Here is a 19,896-nt window from a genome sequence, read left to right as displayed (position 1 = left end):
CATGCATCAGCTGAATGATTCTGCTTTGCGATTCTCAGATCAGCATGTCATACCAGTAAAATGATCCGGCTGGCTTATTCCTGCCGTGGTCCAGATATCTGAGATTGCAATCGCGAAAACGCACACGTGAGGCATCGGAGAGGTTGTGTGCGTCTTGAATATAACCTGTCATGGTACATGCGAGGATGTTTGAATCAGAAGCAGACGCGCTGAATCATGAGCTTGAGCAGTAAAACACAATTGGATTAGTGTAAGTGCCACCTCGATGTTACGTGGCAATCTCTGAGGGTTTCCAAATATACCTTTATACTAGACAATATACCAGCACGATAGGCATGACGGCTGTGCTGTGATGTTAGTGTCATTCCGTATTGAGGTGTCGTAGGGGTACTTGGTGGATAGGCCGGTGAAAGAGAAGCGGGCGCGTGGCTGGACCAGACCATGGGACGGGTGGCTAGCGTCGCGTCCGTGCCCAGGCTTGACATCAACCATCATCGATCTCTCTGGTAACGGAGCTGCACACATCCTCACCGTATCTGCGCTATACACGCGGCACACTGATCTTCCTACACCACCAAGCCTCCCCAAACCTAGATACCGGTGTTGCCTACCTTCTACTACCTCGGTCGGTCACCCGCGCAATCTACTCCGCACCGCTTCGAAGCACCGAGCTTCGCGCCTCGAATCGCCCGCGCCGTACCTAGTCTTCCCGCTCTACACACACACACACACACACACATACCCATTTACAAGATGGCGTCAAGGAAGAAGGTCCTCCTCAAGGTACTGCAGCTCTGGACTGGATATGCTTTTCATCGCTGATGCGCGCAGGTCATTATCCTCGGAGACAGCGGGGTCGGCAAGACGAGCTTGATGAACCAATATGTACGATGACTCCACTTTGAGCTATGCACGATGCGAACGGTAGCTTGAGAGTGTGGACTGGGCTTATACAGTGTCTACAGGTCAATAAGAAGTTTAGCGCCAGCTACAAAGCCACCATCGGTGCCGATTTCCTGACCAAGGAAGTACTGGTTGACGACAGGCTGGTAACCATGCAGGTGCGTGGAGACCATGTTGAGTAAATGGTTCAAGCTGACTTTGACAGCTCTGGGACACTGCCGGTCAGGAGCGTTTCCAATCGCTTGGTGTTGCCTTCTACCGCGGCGCCGACTGCTGCGTGCTCGTATACGATGTGAACAACTCAAAGAGTTTCGACACTCTAGACAGCTGGAGGGACGAATTCCTCGTTCAGGCTAGCCCAATGGATCCAGAGAGTTTTCCATTTGTAGGTATATGTGGATAGTTTAGGACGGCATCGATACTGACCGAAACAGGTCGTAATTGGCAACAAGATCGACGTGGAGGAAAGCAAAAGGATGGTGAGTGTCTCCAGCAGTCGTCAAAGGCTATAATCTAACACATGCAGATCTCATCTAAACGCGCCATGACGTTCTGCCAATCGAAAGGCGGTATCCCCTACTTCGAGACCAGTGCTAAAGAGGCCATCAACGTTGAGCAAGCTTTCGAAGGTAAGCTGTTTTCGTTACCACTCCGAGACTCGGAGTTCGGAAGCTGACATGCGTAGTTATCGCACGACAAGCCCTAGCACAGGAGGACGTAGGTGACTTCAGCAACGACTTCCCCGAGACAATTCCGATCGACCTCAAGGGCAACGAAGGCGGCTGCGCATGCTAGTGTATGCCATTATGAAATAAGCGTTGTTCATGAGAGCCGACAGTGGACCCCCATCTGCCGCAATGCCGTCTTGCATCTGGAGTTCGCATGGAGTTTGGTGTTGGACATGCTTTCTGTGCAGGAGCATCTCGTTTTCCTGTAAATCATCATCAAATATGGGTTTATCGTTGCCTGTTCATATAGCAGCCTACCAATATACAATGTATTCATGCACCATATACTTGCACCTGGACGTGTGATGACGTGGGGCTGTGGCTAAGGCGGCACCGCCACGCTTCCCGCGGCCTCTTGAGACACATGAAACCCCCGAACCCCCCGGGACTTAGGCACATCGTTATCGAGTGTCCGCGTGTCACGTCGAACCACCCCGTGCAACTCCATTCTCCCTCTTCACATTCAGCTTTCTTCCGCGAAGGATTAATTTCATGGGCGCTCGCATCCACTTCCATGCCTCAACACGTACCCCGACCGTGAGCCCGCTTATTGCCGAAGACCCTCCTTGACCGACCTGCCCTACGTAACCTACGATAATTTCTACTACTTCCTCTCGATATGATACCCAGAAGAGAAGAGGATGTCGAGACGACGCCACTCAGCCCACGCGTTAGCGACGTCTCCGACGAAAGCGCGTACTTGCGCGGGGAAGACTACCTTGAGAGCCCGGCAAGTGAGGCCAGTCAGTGGGCTGAGGGCGAGAAGAGGGGAGCTTGGACAAGCAAAGTGAGACATGCAGTGGGAATAGCCCTCCTACTTGCTACCGTTTTCCTATGGACAGCTAGTAATTTCCTCGCGAGTGTACGTATCTCAGTCCCCCTCGGATGACATGGAGGCAATCGTGGTAGTAAGCGCGTAGCTGATCAATACGCAGACAATATTCGCAGACAACTCATACTCGAAACCTTACTTTGTCACCTATATAAATACCACCTTCTTCATTATACCGCTTTTCCCCATGTTCGTCCACCACCTATGGGTCGATCGTCACCGTCCAAACAGCGCGTCACAACACCGTCAACCCATCCTCGCACATATTCGCGATCTTCTACAACGGCGAGCAGGCAAGTGGAAATTGCTTCGCGACCACGAATCTACGTCTTCACTCTCGTCTTCGAACAAGTCGCGAAACGACGAGGCAGCCGAAGTTCTCTTATCGTCCTCTCTCCACGGCTCTCAGAGCTTTGGTAACGGGAAGAATGGGGAGCAGGACGTGGATGAAGGCATGACCTTGAAAGACACAGCGAAGCTGGCATTGGAATTCTGTCTCCTCTGGTTCTTGGCAAATTACTTTGCGGCCGCGTGTTTGGAATACACAACCGTTGCCAGCTCAACTATCCTTTCTTCCACATCATCAATCTGGACGTTGCTCCTCGGATCCATAATGCGCGTCGAGCGCTTCACGCTACTCAAACTCATTGGTGTACTCGCTTCTCTGGGCGGGGTAGCCCTCATTTCCATGGTCGATGTGTCCGGAGAGACAGACGAGAATCGAGGCTCTTTCCCACACAAAACACCAAAAGAGCTAGCCATCGGCGACGTTATGGCATTCGTGTCTGCCGTACTGTACGGCTTCTATACCGTCTTCATGAAAGCCCGGATTGGCGATGAAACAAGGGTCAACATGCCCCTTTTCTTCGGTCTCGTCGGTTTGGCTAATGTCCTGCTGCTGTGGCCCGGCTTCATCATTCTGCATTTGACTGGTATCGAACCCTTTGAACTACCACCGACATCCCGCATCCTCAACATCGTACTTATCAATAGTGCGTCATCTCTCGTGTCGGATTTTTGCTGGGCATACGCCATGCTGCTTACTTCTCCGCTGATTGTTACTGTTGGTCTTAGTCTGACGATCCCGTGCAGTCTTGTGGGACAGATGGTATTGGATGCACAGTATGCGTCAGCGTTATATTGGGTCGGTGCAGCGATCATGGTGCTTTCATTCTTGTTCATCAACCACGAGGACCGGAAAGATGAGGTAGATGGGTTACAAGGCGCGGATGACGCTGTGACAGAGGTGCAGAGGAGTTTTCAAAGTCTGAGACAGAGTCTGAGTCGAAGAAACTCGACAACTGGGGTTTGATGCTGAAGCGTCTGATATTGATGCCCTGATTGCATGTTCGACCCATCCATACACACCGAGATTTTTTCCAGTTTTGTAGCAAAATACCATAGTCATTGTTATTGGTTTCACGGGGTATCATAATGCAAGTCATAGTACTACCACTTACTCATTTTCGTCCACCGTCCATGTTCTTCGAGTACCCGTTCCGCCCATACTTCCCCTTGCCCTTTGAGTTCCACTTTCTTCCACCACCCCTGTAGCTCTTCTCCCGATCACCATCCTTCCTATTCTCCATCAACTCCTTCTTTCTCGCCTCCCAACTCTCATCGTCATCTAGTTCCTCGACTTCCCAGTTCTCTTTCTCCATGAACTTTTCAAGTTGCTCCTGGAGCTGAGGCTCCCACTTCGATGGGTCTTCCAGGTCACTGTATTCCAGGACGTTCTGGCCGAGCGTGTAGTCACCCTGACGAGAGCGGATAAGAGAGGACATCAGGCCGAGAGAGTTACAAGCTAGACCAAGATCGTGGCAAAGAGAGCGCACGTAGAAACCTGACGTCACTGTCATACGGAGCCGGGCTGCTGGGGGTTGCGCGGTTGAAGTGGATATGGCTGCTGATGTGGTAGTTTTGGTAGCTTCGATGTCGGATTTCTGGGTTGTTGATGGGTCTTCTGCTGCTTCTGCTTGCTCTACAGACGCCGTGGCCTTCTCTTCTATTGATACTGGTGCTTCAGCACTGACTTCCATAGCGTTGTTCTCAGCAGAAGCTGCATCAGGAGACGCCTCTTCTGTTGGTAGAGCGCCAGACATGGCATGCTCAGAGTCCTTCTTAAGTATCTTCGGCTGCTGCCCTGCGCCCTCGACATGGTCGTTCTCTGGTGACCGTGATCGCTTTCGCCCTCGTCTTGTTGCTGTGTCGGAGTAGACTTTTGCATCTTCTTTCCGAATGCCCATCAGCTTCTTTGCTCCTTCCATTTCAGCGCCATCCACCTCCTCCTTTGGCCAGGCAAAGTCATGACTTCCTGGCTCCAACCATTCGACCAGCTCAAGCTCTTCAACTTCCACCGGCCTTGCAGCCACCTCTGGTATGTCCTTGCCCTCTCTCGCGTACTCGTACATCTTTTTGCCATCGACCTTTAGCGCAGAGAAAACACTCGGTTTTTGCATGATCTTGCCGCGGAACTGCGCCAGCTTCTCTTCGACCAATTCCTTAGTAACATGCTTGTAGTCTGCCTTGCTCACAACCTTGCCCACAGCATCGTAGCTGTCTGTTGCTGCACCAAACAGTACCACACACTCGTACGTCTTTGTGCACTCAAGGAAGCGTTGCAGGCATTTCGTGCCCTTGCCCATGCCCACAATCAGCACACCAGTGGCCATTGGATCGAGTGTGCCACCATGGCCGAGTTTAGCCTTGATATTCTTGAGGTGCTTCGGCTTAGCGTCCGCGATGATGAGGGAGCGTTTCTGAGCTTCGAGCCAGGGTGCGAAGATAGGCGAACGGGAGAAATGGTCTTGGAGGTCGCGCAAGACGCCGGCAGAGGAGGCCCATTGCGGTTTGTTGATGGCGAAGATGCCTTCGAGCACCTTGCGGCTCTCTTTCGGAGGAGTAGTCATGATCGTACGCTTGATTGAAGACGCGACCAACATTAGCGAGGTGGAAGAAGGGACGCTCGAGCTCTAGCTCTAGCTCTAGCTCTAGCTCTAGCTCTAGCTGGGTGGGTGAAATCTTTGGAACGGCCCCGGAAGATACGAAGTAGCTCGTATTTTCCGAGTTATGCCTATCCCCGATAATGTATCCTGAATGTATACACTGCTACTTTCCTGCTCAAGTTACAACGTAAAAACCTATGAATACCTTCAAGGCCAGCATTACCAAGATGTCTTCTGGGTAGCTCGTCGGCACACGCTAATCTAAAATTGGTTTAGTGGACGATCATCTCACATGTTTCTGCAGCCTGCAGCCGTTCGCGCTTGTGCCACTCACTTTCCGCTCGCGACTTTCACTCTCTCACACACTTTTTTACGCGACAACCTACTCCAACCAGTTCCCAAATCCCCACGCATCTTCACTAGCATCTCAAGAATGGGCGACAACAACAAGGATCTGGAAGATCTTGCAAAGTCCACCACTGAGGACTTCTACGAGTTGCTTGGTGTGGCCTTCGATGCGCCGGAAGCTACGATCAAGAAGGCTTACCGTAAGGCCTCAATACGATACCATCCCGACAAGAACCCCGACAATAAAGATGCCGCCGACCGCTTCATTTACCTCGGATGGGCACGCGATATCCTCATCGATGAGAAACTCAAGGGCGAATATGACCGTGCGCGTACTAGGCGACGGGAGAAGGCGCTGCAGGATGAGCTATTGGATGGCCGGCGGCGCAAGATGAAGGATGACTTGGAGAGAAGAGAACGAGAGGTGCCCAACCTGAAGAGGAAGAGGGCAGAACAGATGAACGAGGCAGAGAGGAGGGAGCAAGAGATACAAAGACTAGCCGAAGATGGTAAGAGGCGGAGAAAGGAACTCCAGGAACGTAGAGAAAGGGAACGCAAAGAAGAGGCTGAGGCGAGCTTCATGGATGTCGAAAAGAGCCCCGAGCCGCAAGCGCCCAAGCCCGGAGAGTCGGCCGAGATCGATCGCACAGTCAAAGTCCAGTTCCAGCGAGAAGGCGAGACTGCAGCTTGGGACAAGGATAAGATATCGAGCATGTTTGCGAAATACGGCAAGATTGACATTGTAATCATGGGCAAAGACAAGAAGATTCGACCTTCAGGAGAAAAGCATCGCAAGACCATCGCTATTGTGTTCATCACGTACACGCGTCTTGACCATGCGCATGCCGCTGTCTTGGACGGGAAGTCCGACTACCCGTCATTGGAATCTATATCTTGGGTGAATGGCGAACCTGACCTCAAATCGCAAACCACCAATGATGTGCCACCAGCACCGTCAACGCCCCTATCCACGCCGAAGAGCAAGTCTTTCAGAACATCGTTCGGACCTGGTATAGGGAAGGGTGTAGGAGGCACGCCATCAGGAACACCAAAATTTTCTTTTAGTCCGAAGACGCCAAGCTTAGAAGAGATCACCATGATGAGATTGAGGCAAGCAGAAAAGAAACGATTGGAGGAGCAGATACGCAAGCAGGAGGCTGCTGAGGAAGCCGCACTATGACGAGACGATTAGATGAGTTGTTGTTTAGTTTTAAGATACCCATTGTTAGTGTAGTTTGCATATAGATAGAGAAGCAGGAAGTCCACAGTGCTAATAATCTTCGTAAGTTTTCTTGTCAGAAGCTAATGTAGGCTGTAAGGTAGGGCCTGTTGTGAACATTCCTTTAGAGCGAGATACACCTTCCTGCTACAACAAGCATGTTAAGACCTGTGTAGATATAGATAGAGAAGCTAGAAGCCTACAATGCTAACAATCTTTGCAAGATTTCTTGCTAGGGGCTAATGTAGGCTGTAAGACAGGGCCTGTTGTTTCAGTATCTGTCCAGTTTTTCCTTGTATGCGGTGCTACCTTTGTTGAGTGAAAGAAGTCACTGGTATCGCATGACGCAACTTACTCGACTATCGATAACACACGTGCCATTGACCCTGGACGCGCTGGATCGCCGTCTCGCGCTTCGCGCCCGCAGCGCAGGATCCCCGCTGCTCCTTTCGCCTAGGCTTGCATCACGGAGCTCTGTTCACGCAGCATCACAACATGCAACATATCTCGCGCTGATACTCAAAATGCCTGACCCAGAATCTGAGATACTGCGGCCACTCGACGCCTCCAATACCAATTCCGACGACTGGGAGATATTTATCTTGAGCGATGCGCGAATCGTCTTCGAGAACAATGGCAAACCTGCGAGTCTTCTTGCTGCATATGCAGACACACCACTCAGGGTGGAAGGGCGATTAGAAAGCCCTGGGCGTAGCCAGCTGAAATACTGTATGCGAGGCTTCTTGGCCTATACACGCGACCATAAAGGAAGCGGCTCTGGCTGACGCAATCCCAGTCTTGAAGAAACCCTATAAGCCCACAGACATCGAACTGCGAAACGTAACACGCTTCTCCTACGGCGAAATGACTGACGGAGCATATGTAATCTGGGCGCAAGGCAACGCAGGCTGGTTCGAAATACGGCCGGCGGCGCAGTACAGTCAGATATACAACGAGATGGTCCAGGCTGTGGAACTTCTATACTTCGTCACCGACATATATAGCGAGTCGCGGAAGAAGGGTAGTGGGCCTAGTTCAGAATTGGTCTTTCAAGAGGTCTGTACAAGTCGGGAACATGTAAACTTCGAGCAAGGTGAACGCTGACATAGCATAGTACGCAGAGGACGAGCGCTTCCCTTGCAGCGATGTAGCTACAGCTGAGAGGATTTTCGACCATCATCACCTTTTTCTTATGATGTGCTTCTTGAATAAGGCCCAAGGACTAAGTTGGAGTAACACGCCTTTATATCAACGTTTTAGACGCAGATTTCCGGCGAGTGATACCCAAAAGAACCTATAGTTTTAATCTAATATACGCACAGAAAGACTTCGACAATTGCAAAGCACGTATCGAGGGCCGCTATTCGCAAATCCAGCCTGAACGTTCAGCACAACCTTCCAAATTCACGTCGGCAACCACAACAGGCTCCAAGTCAACGCAAACAAATGCGAAAGCACAGACAGCCCACGGAAAGGTTACGATAACGAAGCCAGTAGAAGCGCCAAAGAAGGATGACAATTGGTGGGAGGCAGCCGCTCTCTTCGAATTCATGCAGAAAGCAGTGAATCAACGGGTTCTGCGGGCAGGCCGAAACCAAATCACGGTAGACCGGGTTGCAGAACTTGTTGTCAGGCGATACGAGATTGAAGAGGTGGAAATTGCAAAAAACGTGCTTTTGGTACATGCACAAAATTTATGTTACATGATGGAACATCCCCGCCGGAAGGCCGTACAATTCTTTGCTTCCGAGCCGATCTACAAAGGACTAGCAGCTGGACACGACCTATCTGCAGCCGAACAAAGACGAGCTGAAGGTGTCGAGTTGAAACCACGGAGAGATCACGGAACTCTCAGAGATGGAGAGAATGAATCTTCAGACACATCTGACGAAGAAGACGCGATAACAACACCTGTACGCAGGCCACCAGGTAGGCGGAAGCAAGGTCGGCTATCTGTGCTACGACCTAGGAGTGGAAAGTTTTCTGGCAAGAGTAAAGGGATTAGCATCAAGCCAGGCAGACAGAAGGGGGGGAAGGGGAAGGCGCCTGTACCAGCAAGTGACGATTCGGAAGTCCAGCAAAGCGACGAGACGACCAGTAGCGAGGAAGACGAGGGAATTGACACACCGACGCAAGCCTTATCGCCAAGTCGTGAGAAGAGAAAACTAGATGACATGGATGCGGACCAAGAAGAAAGAGGCCGGTGGAAACGTACAGTCAGTGCATCTGCGGCTCCCGACTCTCCTCCTACAACCGGCGACTCGGATTTGGAAGAAGCTACCGCTGTGCCACCTCTACCACTCCGTTACCGGCCATCCAACGTCCCCCCGCATGTTAGGCCAGCGTCATCGTCAGCGAATACCAGACTAATGGTATCACCACCGATAGTATCAACACCATTACCAACCTACGAACCGAACGGCCCGCGCGACTCGTGGATTTGTAGTTTCGACGGCTGCACTCAGAAAATTTATGGATGTAGTAAGGAATTGGGCAGGCAGTTGATCACAGAGCATCTAGAGGATCATAGTAGAGGGCGAGAGAAGGTTGTAGGTATCCTTTGGAGAGAACAGGATAGGTTGAACCTCCCTGTCAGGTAAGGTGAAGTCTTTAGTACAATGATGTGGAAACTAACAACACAACAGCAATCTGATCAAGAAGATTCGCGAAATGAACGAGGCGTCCACACCGCTGTTCCCGATGCCTGGTGCTTCGACGACGGCGGTGCGGCCCATACAGAGACCTTTATAGAGGCATCAATTGAACTACAAAAATTCATGTCGCTTGCGTTGAAACGTCACAGCGGCGTGATATTAATTATGTGCTTTTCTCTATATCTCCTATGCATCCCTGAACCTCTTTCTCTTGATGTCGTCATCATCTGCGCCATCAATGCTATCCAGACTCCTCTTCGTCTTTCTCCAGCCGTCCTTCTGACTCTTTCCCTCGATACTTTCAACATTATTACAACCCTCTACACTCTCCTTGACCTCCTCCACACTGTTCACGTAACCCGCCTCAGCATCATACTCCTCCCAAATTGGTCTTGTAACCTCATAAAACTCTCTTGTATCAGTTTTGGCGTGCCGTTTCGGATGTAGGAAGGGCAACGCATATATAGGAGTGCGGAGGTAAGACTCGGGATATGAAATATCTGTCATGCGCGCTGCTTGTGACGAGGGGTGGTTGTAGTTAAAAGATTTTCCAATGGTACTGGAGTGCAGGACATGTGAGGCTTCTGTCAGAAAGGGAAATTGACGACGTAGCATGGAGCATTTGTATGGGAGAGGAGATGGGTGTTGTATAGTGAGCTGATCATGAGGAGTCGAATTATGATGCAAGGTCGTGCTCTTACTGTTTTCAATTTGTGCCATTTCGTCCTGAGTATGAGACGCCTGCATAGAAAAGTTGACAAAGGCAATAGAATATGTGACAGGGCGACGTGCTACTGAAGATGGTGATAGAGGTGAGTCTGAATGTGAACTTGAAGATACTTCTATGATTGGCTCGGTCGGCTCTAGCTCTTTGTCAACCGGATTGGGAGGAAGAGCAGGTATGATAGTGCGTAACAAAGGAGGAAACCACGCGCTGGAATGGAGAGAAACAAAGGCGAGAAATTTTGAATTGTTGGCAAGACATGAATCTGCCTTATACACTGATTGTTTTGAAGACGTTAAATCCAGATCCTCCTGTGGCCATAATGGCGCCCGGGATTTGCGGATGCCAATGCGCCTCCTTGATCTGCTCCATGTAGTGCACGAATAGTAGTTGCGGTGGTACATCCTGCACGCCAGCTGTGTACTTGCTCTCTTCGTCGTCGAGCTCGACAGCTAGATCCCACAGAGTAAGGGTGTTGTCACCAGCGCAAACAAGCACGATACTGTCGTCTGTAGGATGCCACTCGACCGAAGTGATTTGCTCCTTGTGGAAAGTGTACGATGCAACTGGCGAAGGCTTCTTGTCGTTTGACATGTCTGTAGAGGGCTTCCATTGCCGCAGGTCCCAAACTGCCCACTCGCCATCATCTGCGCCGGTAGCGAGAAGATGTGCGGTTTGATGCGACCAACTCAGTACGTTGACGTCTGTCTTTGAGGCTTGCACACTGAGTACAGGCTTCCGTGACTTTGACCGCGCGTCCCAGATCTTGACTGTGCCATCGCTTGACGCGGAGGAGAAGACATGTTTCTCAGTTGGTGACCACTGGAGCTCCTCTACCGAGCCACTATGGCCGGTATACGGTGTGGTGTCTGTGACGAAACCTCCACCCTGTGTCCGTGTCGTCGCAAAGATCTTTCCAGTACAGTCGCCCGTCAGGAGCTTGCCCTCTGGTATGATTGGCGACCAATCTAGCGCATAACCCTCGTTGGATCCATGGGCGCGAATCGTGCAGACAGGCTTGTTTTGTGTGGGCGAGATGGTAGTACCTGGGGTATCGAAGGCTGTGAGGTGGGGAGTAACGTCGTGGATCAGAACCTGTCCTGACTCGGTCATGGCAGCAGTCAGGGTTGTAGGAGGCTGTGCAGATGTTGCTTGTGGTGTTTGGTGGGCGCGTATGCGGTTGGTGCAGCTGGTCAAGGGTATCGACTTGGTCTCGAGGATGGGGTCTGAAGCCTCGTCGTCGGAATCCTCGTCGTCGTCCTCTTCGTCCTCCTTCTCCATGCGCGACAGGCTGCTCATCTTCATGACCATGATCTGGTTCTCTTTGTCCCTTCCTCGCGCTGCTTGTGTGCCAGCGACCGAGTAGACGGTTGCGGGGTATGTTTTGCGGTCTACGCCTAGGTTGTCGGGTACGATGTCGCATGATAGACAGGGCCATGGGGCTTCGAGCGCATGGAGCATCTCATATGTCGAAAGATCGGGGTTCAGTGTCTCGCCTGGGGAGAGTTTGTGTCGACCAGGAATGAAGGTATCTTGGTCAACATCCATACCACCTGGGGGCGTTAGTGGTGGGCTCCAGGCCTTTGATCGTGCGCAACATACTCTCGCGCTCTTCTGCTTCGCGCTCCTCGTCCGGCCGTCCGTCTACGCCGGCCTCTAGGATTTCGTCCTCGCTCTCGAACTCATCCTCGAATTCGTCCTCGAAGTCGCCCACGTCGTTGTGCTGGTCAATCTCCATGGGACGCTCTCCATTTTTGATTGCCTCCTGCTCTTGCTCCGAGTCTGCGGGTCGTTTCGCCATGGTGTGGAAAGCGCGTGGTGTGTGCTTTGGGTGTCTTGGACGATGTCGTTAAAAAAAAGTTGTCAATGGAAATTGTCCCGCCGAATGTTTTTTGAGGCTTATCGATCGGCGTATCGGGCGGCGCTAAGTGACGGCATCCCCCCTCGCACCTAACAGTAGAGGGAAACACTGCGCCCAGTCCAATCGCATCGCGTACATGCTAGGTCAACAAGACCGAGACGGCACCCATAATACACAGACGCCCCCTGAAGTTGGCATACAATTGTACGAGCAGGAGAGTCGCCAAGAAAGAAGAAAATACACGCTCCGCTTGCGTTCACCGTCTCGACGCGTGCCAGGGCGCTTTCAGCTCAAGTCACGGACCGCGGGGCCACGGAGACATAGTAGTCATGGAGCCAGAGTACCCGAGTCAGGAACCCGCGCAGCAGGCCTCCTTCGCACCTGCCGTGCAAGTCGCGCCTGAGCAGCTGCAGCCCGAGCCAGTACTGCCCGAGCAAGTGCCCGTCCAAGGCGACCAGGAAGCGCAGAAGCACATGGACCAGACCATGGACGGCGCCGACGACAGCATGAGCTCCACCATCACCGCCTCGACTGTCACGCCCCTCCCAGACCTCAGCCAGAACACCAGCCTGAACAACAGCCCCAACCCCTACGAGCAGCCTCACCGGCCCTCAACCTCGTACTCAGACACCGCGTACCAGTACACCACGCACAACGGCTCGCGTTTCAACACCTCCTCAGACGCCGACACGCCTCCGCGACATGGCTACTACGACGCCAACAAAGAGACACATATGGGCCAGTCGCATTCGCGGCCGAGCTCGCAGATGGGACGGTACCCAACCTCCGAGGGCAACACGCGCTCCAACTCGTACCAAGAGCAATCACGGAGCGCACAACAACAACAGCAGCAGCAGCAAGAGGCTGCCAAGAACGCCAGCGTTGTCATCAAAGTTGGCATGGTTGGAGACGCGCAGATTGGAAAGACCAGCTTGATGGTCAAGTACGTCGAGGGCAGTTGGGATGAAGACTACATCCAAACACTCGGTGAGCTACACAAGCATGTTCCATAGAATGCAACTTCTAACAACCCCAGGTGTGAACTTCATGGAAAAGACCATCTCGATTCGAAACACCGAGATCACCTTCTCCATCTGGGATCTAGGCGGTCAACGCGAATTCGTCAACATGTTGCCACTGGTCTGCAACGACGCCGTTGCGATACTCTTCATGTTCGACTTGACACGGAAGAGCACGTTAAACTCCATCAAGGAGTGGTACCGACAGGGACGCGGCTTCAACAAGACTGCCATCCCATTTCTGGTCGGCACAAAGTACGACCACTTTGTCAACTTCCCACGAGAAGAACAGGAGGAGATTTCCAATCAGGTACACCTCACCTGCTGGGGCTAAGGACAGTACCAGACTAACATTGCCTAGGCTAAACGATTTGCGCGAGCAATGAAGGCCAGTCTGATCTTCAGCTCGACTAGTCATAGTATCAACGTGCAGAAGGTGAGAGGCTACTGTTACAATCGCCGGCCCTGTGCTAACATTAGCTCAGATCTTCAAGATCGTGCTGTCAAAGGCCTTTGACCTCAAGTGCACTATTCCCGAGATAGAAAACATCGGCGAACCCTTACTCCTCTACCAAGCCGTCTAGTCGCCGGACCGTAGAGACCGTAGAGTCAGACCCAGAACAGAGGGAACACGTATGAACCTATCTGAGGGCCAGATCGGGCACGTCTTCTATCGGAATGTTACCATGAGCGAATGATTTTCATGACTGTTTTGCGTGGGATTGCATGGCTCGGCGATTGGAGCAAGGTGCTAAGATACATGGTTGGTACAAAACCGGCGTTCTTCTGCTTTATGTATGCGGAAGTGATTGTATGATTCGAACATCAAGGCCTCGGCCGGGGCGCAGGTCTAGCGCCAGGAGCGCGCAAGATACGCAGCCTCACAGCAAACATCGTAGTGTAATAACTAGTAGTTGGAATCGAGCATGTCTTGCTGGCATTTACGTGATTTCAAGCAACATACATGGCTAGTTGGCGGTAAGTTTAGGCGAATGACGTAAGCTTCCGCAGCTAAAAAGTGTACAATCCCAGCATGCGACACCAATCATCAGAGAGAGCTTCAATACCACGCCCACGAGATCTCGCCCAGACTCAGACACAAAAACAAGACAACGCAGCCGATGTACCACATCGCGAACCGATTCACATACTAAAGATCGAAAGCAACGTACCACCACCTTGCGACTAGAACCGTCAGTCAAATCGAACCGCATAGACTTTTCTGAGCACAGGCTCAACGAGACACACCTACCATCCACCACCATAATGGCGCTCCCTCCAGTAGCGCTACCAGGACAACTGCTTGGCAGTGTCGACAAATACAGTCCCGGTCCAGGAACGCACATTCACGACTCACAGATCTATGCCTCAATAGCTGGACCCGTCTTCTCTTCACCGTCACACCCTACCACGAACACGTCCTCCAAATCCACCAAACTCGCACCACTGCTCTCTATAACGCGCCCGCCCACCTCCACTGATCCTGGAATTCTCGGTCCCAATTCTGGTGGCGGCGTACCACTCCTCCCAACGGTCAACAGCACAGTCCTAGTCCGCATAACGCGTCTCGGCCCACGCTTCGCCAGCGCAGAGATCCTTGTCATTGACGATGCAGTTTGCCGCGAAGCGTTTTTAGCACAGATTCGGCGCGAAGATATACGGGCTACAGAGAAGGACAAGATAAAGATTGAAGAGAGCTTCCGGGTCGGTGACTTGGTGAGGGGCACGGTGATTAGTTTGGGCGACAGCGGCAATTACTACGTTGCTACCGATCGAAATGAATTCGGTGTTGTCTTGGCAAGAAGTGAAGAAGGTAGGGTCATGCATCCGGTTAGTTGGAAGGAATTTAGGGACCCAGTGAGTGGGAAAGCAGAGGCGAGAAAGGCAGCCAAGCCGTTTTGATGGAAGATGGAGAAGACTAAGAAGAGAGAGAAGCCTCAGCCTGTTAGAAAGACGACGGCAATCGTCATTGAGATACCCATGAGGTGGATTTCAGAGCAAGACTAAGCGTGCTTGACATGGAAGAGAGGATCCTGAGTAGAGGTACAATGTTTATTCATTTTGGACGAAAAGAACGAAGATATATTCCTCCAGGGATCCACAAGGAATTTTTGATGCAAGTCAACGGAAGAAACAGTTGTTCATATCAAAACCTCCCTGTCTTGTTACTGCCAGCCGCCTACACGCTCACGAGCGAAATCTACCATTGAGGACGACATCACAACGCCGCTATGCTCACCTACGTAGAGCCCCACCACAATCTAGATGCAGCGGCAGTGGTCCGGCCGAAAAGAGCCAGTGTAGCTAAATATATCCTCTTCCCTTCCTCAGACGTGGCGGAAATAGTAGCGATCCAGAATAGCAGCAAGACAAAACCAAACCCACCCCGTAGCGATTGATGTGACAAACTTTCGGTACCTGCATCATGACGTGTCACATATATGCAGGCACAATCACGCTTGACGCATGTTCCATGACTCGAGGCCAACACATCAACACGGATATGGCAGGACATGGCAAGACATTGAGAGATGTCGAAAACGGCGAGGTTACGATGGGGATTGAGCTACAATGCCCACACGGAGAGTGAGTTTTCGTGGATCAAACGCAGAAATCAACACATTGTTGCATTTGGAAGGAAGAACGTAATACGACACGACAACGCTCGCTATACGCCTCGAACGTGTTTGGAATAACCGGCAGATGCTCACTGTAGGAGTTCTCCTTATATGGCCATCCACACAGAATAGTATCATCTAAAACTCTTCATCCTGATCCACCCACCACTTCTGGACCTACCCTTTTTCTTCAGCAAAGTCACCGTGAAACCGCAGCCTATTCTCCCAAGGCATGAATGTAAATAGTACAAGGGCCGTGATTGCGCCGAAACTCCGATCATGCTGTGGGTGCGCTAATTGCGCTGGATGAGCGAATGTCGTCATCCACGCCAGGCAAGATGTTGTAGATATGACATCTTGTATGATCCCTGATCGTAAGGCGATGTTCAGAGAACAGTTCCTCCTTCCATACATGCTGCAGTGACGTCGTCCACAACAGTGTCGCTCGGTCGACCGCAGTATCGCATTATGCCGTTCTCAGTGACGCCCATAGTCTTACAGTGTCAAACTCTACCAGGCAGTAATCTTCTTCTATCCTGTAGCGTTATGCCTGTCTACAAGACACCTCCAGGAAGCGGTGTCCCTCTATTCTGGTTGCCCCATCCGAAGCTCTCTGTCTGCGGATTCACGGGCCGTACATCGTTTCCACCCACGGTGCTGACATGGCCTTCTTGTGGTGCTGCGTGCTTTCTAAGCATGAACATCGGTTTCCGACCTTCTTTGTCAAGTTGTTTGAACAATATCAGCGGCCTCTCATTGAGTCCCAGGCATCGCTCTTGGTCACCGTGTACAATGTACAAAGCATACTGTCGCCAGTCTGCCGTGATGTTGTATTTTTTGAGCGCAACTGGCAGCACCTTGTGACACGGATCGTCGATGGACACTCGGAACGACTTGAATATTTCGACTTGCGGATTCGTAGATGGGGTAGATGCGGGATTGGATGTGGAGGCGTTCATTGAGCTTGAGCCACCAGAGAGTGGTGGGTCACGATCGCGATCGTCAGGGTTCGGCGTTGGTGCAGCGTTGTTTCGCATCGGTCGTGACGACAGTGGTGCGGGCGTAGCGCGGGGATCGCGATTACGGTCGGACGCAGCAGTCGAGTCTGAGTTCCATGTGTTGTTTTGACTCCACCCTGAGCTGCTGTCGTGATCGTGCGCGCTTCGAGGTATTTCGCGGTTGTACTGGCGGCTTTGTCCTTGGTTGTATGCGGGAGATGTTGGGGAGGGTTGCGCAATGGAGTTGGGCGACAGTTGCGGGCCGCCACCGAGAGATGCTGTAAGGTGTGAGGAGGCTGCCACGGCTGCTGCGGAAGGATCCAAAGAAGAGTGATCGACAAGAGCGCGATGTTCTTGGATCGTTGGAGAGGGGTTCTTTGGCGCGGATCCAAGGAAAAGCTTCTTGGTGGAGAACTTACGCGACAGACTGCTTCCACCAGATCTCTCTTGGGTGGCAGGTGGTGATGTGACAGCGTGCTCGTGAGGAGTGGGTAGGGGTTGGTTGTCCTTGAGCATGCGCACGAGTGGCAGAATCTCCTCCCGTAGCCGCTTGTTCTCGTCCATGACCCTGCTGAGGTCTTCTCTGAGATGTCGCAGCTCCGACTCAGCCGTATGTATGCGCTCGTCGCGCGCCTGGACTACGCGAATGACCTTGGCGAAGTCGTCTTGGGTTGGCGGCGCTTCCTGCGCTGATGTATCCGCGGCTGAGGCAGTGATTAGAGGTGAAAAGGCATAGAACAGACAATGAACTCACACAGGGGGACGTAGTCGTCCGGGTCCATGGGCACATTCTGCCGTATCTTGATCTCGTAGACAGCTTTTAGTATGGTAAGGCGATGACCCACACTGCCGACACCCAACTCCTTCAGCTCGGCATGCTGTAGCGCTGCCAGCACGTCGCCCGTGATGCCCTCATCTACAAACAAAGCATTAGCAAAGGATAGCTGGCGCGGGCGCGGAGCCACCTACTGGCAAAGGTATCCGAGTACTGCTCCAGGCCCAGGTCCGCGATGAAGTCAGCCGTCTGGTCTTCGTTCCACTCCATTATGTGCCCTGTCGGGCTGCTCTTGCTGTCGCGTGAGTGGGTGAAGGTGGTGGGCGTGTGTTCGGTGCTCAGCGGGCCTGAGCTCGTAGGGGAGCTCTCGTACTCGGCGGGTAGGGTCGGGCTAGATATGCCCTGGCGCTCGAACTCGTCATCGGCATCCGAGTCCTCGTGGTACTTGGTCGTGTAGGCCATGATGGGGGTGACGTCGACGGCCAGGCAGCGTCTCGGAGGGTTGGCAGAGGGTGGAGTGAGGTGATGCTGCCAAGCCCTCTCAGCAAGCTCGTCGAGGGGACGACGTCTGTGTTATCGATGGCGATATAGCCCGGGCCTGGCGTCGTCGATAGGGCACCCTGTCTGAGACGAAGCGAGATTGAGCCGGCGTGTTTCGTCTCCAGCGGGAGCAAGTGGGATATCCTGAGCGTGGTCTCAGATACACAGCTAGCCGGTGGCACTGCACTGCGCAAGGCGGGGAGGGTGAAGGTCTCCTCAGGCGGCCAGGCGTGGCGGTCGTTAAGCGCTTTGTCGTCGACGCCTGATGGGGGAGCGCGTATCCTCGGGGGCTGCGATGGTCCTTGCAGGCGTCGTATGCTCTTGCGTGAAGTAGACAGCAGTCGTATGATGCACCAGTCCAGAGTAGAGTGAGGAGACAGACTTCACAGCGCACGAGGAAGAACAATCAAGATTGCAACGTAAACTGGGTCGCCTGCTTCTGGATGCCAATACCAATACCGTCCGACAGGCGGCTAGCAGGGCCACCGAAGCCAAAGCGGGAAAGAGGTCCGTGCTTCCCATACTACGAGCTTGGAACCAATATTGCGATAAAGGATGCAGGTACCAAACTCCCAGCTTCGCTTTCACCACCTGACTGTGCGCGTCTTTGCCCTTATTGCAGTATCCCTCCGAAGCACTGCACTACCTACAATCCGCTCCATTGCCCTGTCTGCCACTTTCACTCCAACCACGCCAATCCAACACTCACATCCTACAATCCCCCTACTTTCGGATCCGCCAAGTTGCAATCTTGCAAGTCATCGTTCGCACCACGAGCCCGCAACGGCACCCGGTAAACCACGCACATGCGTCGCAGCGATCTTCACCGCCAACGTTGAACTAGGGCAATCTGTGCCGGCATCTGCCCGAATACGGCTACCCCGACCAGTCGTTTAAGACGCTGCATCCCAAATTACGACATCCGGGTACCTCCAAGCTTCAAAGCACAATCCCACGTGCGCCCAACTCCCCGTCGTCTACGCGAACAGGATCATCCACTACTTCAATATAAGGTAGCTCGCCCGGTATTGAAAACTTTAGACGAACATCCTCCTTTTCTGTTCTCCTGTCTTTTTGCAACCCATCGGCTCACAAACTCGGAACCATGTCTCAATCCATCAGTGTGTCAACGACTCAGGCCCAATCTGGTATATCCCAGGATCTCCGGAATAACATCTACTCGGCCCTACTCTCCGGCGATGGCATCCGCAATATCGAATCCACTCTTGATGAATCCTTGCGCGTCTCTGGCTTCAAAGATGCTCTGAGAGCCTACATTACCGATCTCTTCCGCTCAGGCCAAGCCACTACCTGCGAGGAAGCCCGGAACCTGGCCATGCAGAAAATCAGGGAGCAGACGCGTGGTCTGGGCGAGGATTCCAACGGAGTGAACGGAACTACAAATGCAAATGGCGAGAGTGGGGAGGAGGTCGACTTGAAGATTCCCAAGTCGGCAATCGACGCCGGTGCAAAGACGGTCATGAAGGAGTTGGAAAAGGTGTGCGACATTACATACGAAGACGACAAGTGATTGCTCTCGCTCGCATGAGTAACCCACATTTTAAAACGCAGCAATACCAGAAACCGGTTTGCCAGTCTATGCATCGGAGGAGAAAATGCAAGAACAAGAGCTCAACACATGGCCGTAGCGAACGGCAGTATCGACGGCACAGTCGGCGTCGCGTACGCGACATCCTCAAATAGTGCTGGTGCGTCCCGGATCTTGTTGTGA

The 19,896-nt window shown here is 52.4% G+C and overlaps 11 protein-coding genes across 11 annotated transcripts; 7 read left to right on the top strand and 4 right to left on the bottom strand.

Annotated features, from left to right (window-relative positions):
- Positions 1-753: 753 nt before the first annotated feature.
- Positions 754-1,698, top strand: AA0111_g3168 (putative Ras-related protein; the record flags this gene model as incomplete). Its single annotated transcript, XM_028649022.1, has 7 exons — positions 754-783; positions 832-885; positions 966-1,061; positions 1,109-1,288; positions 1,338-1,382; positions 1,430-1,532; positions 1,589-1,698. 7 exons carry the CDS (start codon positions 754-756, stop codon positions 1,696-1,698), a joined length of 618 nt encoding a protein of 205 aa, XP_028509528.1.
- Positions 1,699-2,250: 552 nt separating this feature from the next.
- Positions 2,251-3,775, top strand: AA0111_g3167 (hypothetical protein; the record flags this gene model as incomplete). The annotated part of the gene is made up of 2 exons (XM_028649021.1): positions 2,251-2,493; positions 2,567-3,775. The coding sequence occupies 2 exons, from the start codon at positions 2,251-2,253 to the stop codon at positions 3,773-3,775; spliced, it is 1,452 nt and encodes a 483-aa protein (XP_028509579.1).
- Positions 3,776-3,923: 148 nt separating this feature from the next.
- AA0111_g3166 (hypothetical protein) lies at positions 3,924-5,372 on the bottom strand (the record flags this gene model as incomplete). Its single annotated transcript, XM_028649020.1, has 1 exon — positions 3,924-5,372. The coding sequence occupies one exon, from the start codon at positions 5,370-5,372 to the stop codon at positions 3,924-3,926; it is 1,449 nt and encodes a 482-aa protein (XP_028509578.1).
- Positions 5,373-5,841: 469 nt separating this feature from the next.
- On the top strand, positions 5,842-6,936 carry AA0111_g3165 (hypothetical protein; the record flags this gene model as incomplete). Its single annotated transcript, XM_028649019.1, has 1 exon — positions 5,842-6,936. The coding sequence occupies one exon, from the start codon at positions 5,842-5,844 to the stop codon at positions 6,934-6,936; it is 1,095 nt and encodes a 364-aa protein (XP_028509577.1).
- Positions 6,937-7,499: 563 nt separating this feature from the next.
- On the top strand, positions 7,500-9,726 carry AA0111_g3164 (hypothetical protein; the record flags this gene model as incomplete). Its single annotated transcript, XM_028649018.1, has 4 exons — positions 7,500-7,704; positions 7,772-8,031; positions 8,298-9,571; positions 9,621-9,726. 4 exons carry the CDS (start codon positions 7,500-7,502, stop codon positions 9,724-9,726), a joined length of 1,845 nt encoding a protein of 614 aa, XP_028509576.1.
- An 89-nt stretch (positions 9,727-9,815) lies between these two features.
- AA0111_g3163 (hypothetical protein) lies at positions 9,816-10,136 on the bottom strand (the record flags this gene model as incomplete). The annotated part of the gene is made up of 1 exon (XM_028649017.1): positions 9,816-10,136. One exon carries the CDS (start codon positions 10,134-10,136, stop codon positions 9,816-9,818), a length of 321 nt encoding a protein of 106 aa, XP_028509530.1.
- A 487-nt stretch (positions 10,137-10,623) lies between these two features.
- Positions 10,624-12,154, bottom strand: AA0111_g3162 (Ribosome assembly protein; the record flags this gene model as incomplete). Its single annotated transcript, XM_028649016.1, has 2 exons — positions 10,624-11,906; positions 11,956-12,154. 2 exons carry the CDS (start codon positions 12,152-12,154, stop codon positions 10,624-10,626), a joined length of 1,482 nt encoding a protein of 493 aa, XP_028509575.1.
- Positions 12,155-12,543: 389 nt separating this feature from the next.
- On the top strand, positions 12,544-13,817 carry AA0111_g3161 (Septum-promoting GTP-binding protein 1; the record flags this gene model as incomplete). Its single annotated transcript, XM_028649015.1, has 4 exons — positions 12,544-13,201; positions 13,251-13,543; positions 13,595-13,669; positions 13,719-13,817. 4 exons carry the CDS (start codon positions 12,544-12,546, stop codon positions 13,815-13,817), a joined length of 1,125 nt encoding a protein of 374 aa, XP_028509574.1.
- A 682-nt stretch (positions 13,818-14,499) lies between these two features.
- On the top strand, positions 14,500-15,135 carry AA0111_g3160 (hypothetical protein; the record flags this gene model as incomplete). The annotated part of the gene is made up of 1 exon (XM_028649014.1): positions 14,500-15,135. One exon carries the CDS (start codon positions 14,500-14,502, stop codon positions 15,133-15,135), a length of 636 nt encoding a protein of 211 aa, XP_028509573.1.
- Positions 15,136-16,405: 1,270 nt separating this feature from the next.
- AA0111_g3159 (hypothetical protein) lies at positions 16,406-18,086 on the bottom strand (the record flags this gene model as incomplete). Its single annotated transcript, XM_028649012.1, has 3 exons — positions 16,406-17,553; positions 17,604-17,765; positions 17,819-18,086. The coding sequence occupies 3 exons, from the start codon at positions 18,084-18,086 to the stop codon at positions 16,406-16,408; spliced, it is 1,578 nt and encodes a 525-aa protein (XP_028509255.1).
- A 1,183-nt stretch (positions 18,087-19,269) lies between these two features.
- AA0111_g3158 (hypothetical protein) lies at positions 19,270-19,695 on the top strand (the record flags this gene model as incomplete). The annotated part of the gene is made up of 1 exon (XM_028649011.1): positions 19,270-19,695. The coding sequence occupies one exon, from the start codon at positions 19,270-19,272 to the stop codon at positions 19,693-19,695; it is 426 nt and encodes a 141-aa protein (XP_028509256.1).
- Between the last annotated feature and the right edge of the window lie 201 nt (positions 19,696-19,896).

Source organism: Alternaria arborescens (assembly GCF_004154835.1).
Source record: "Alternaria arborescens strain FERA 675 chromosome Unknown contig_5, whole genome shotgun sequence".
NCBI classification, from domain to species: Eukaryota; Fungi; Ascomycota; class Dothideomycetes; order Pleosporales; family Pleosporaceae; genus Alternaria; species Alternaria arborescens.
The sequence above is the reverse complement of the archived record's forward strand: the minus strand, read 5'-3'. Positions and strand labels throughout refer to the sequence as shown.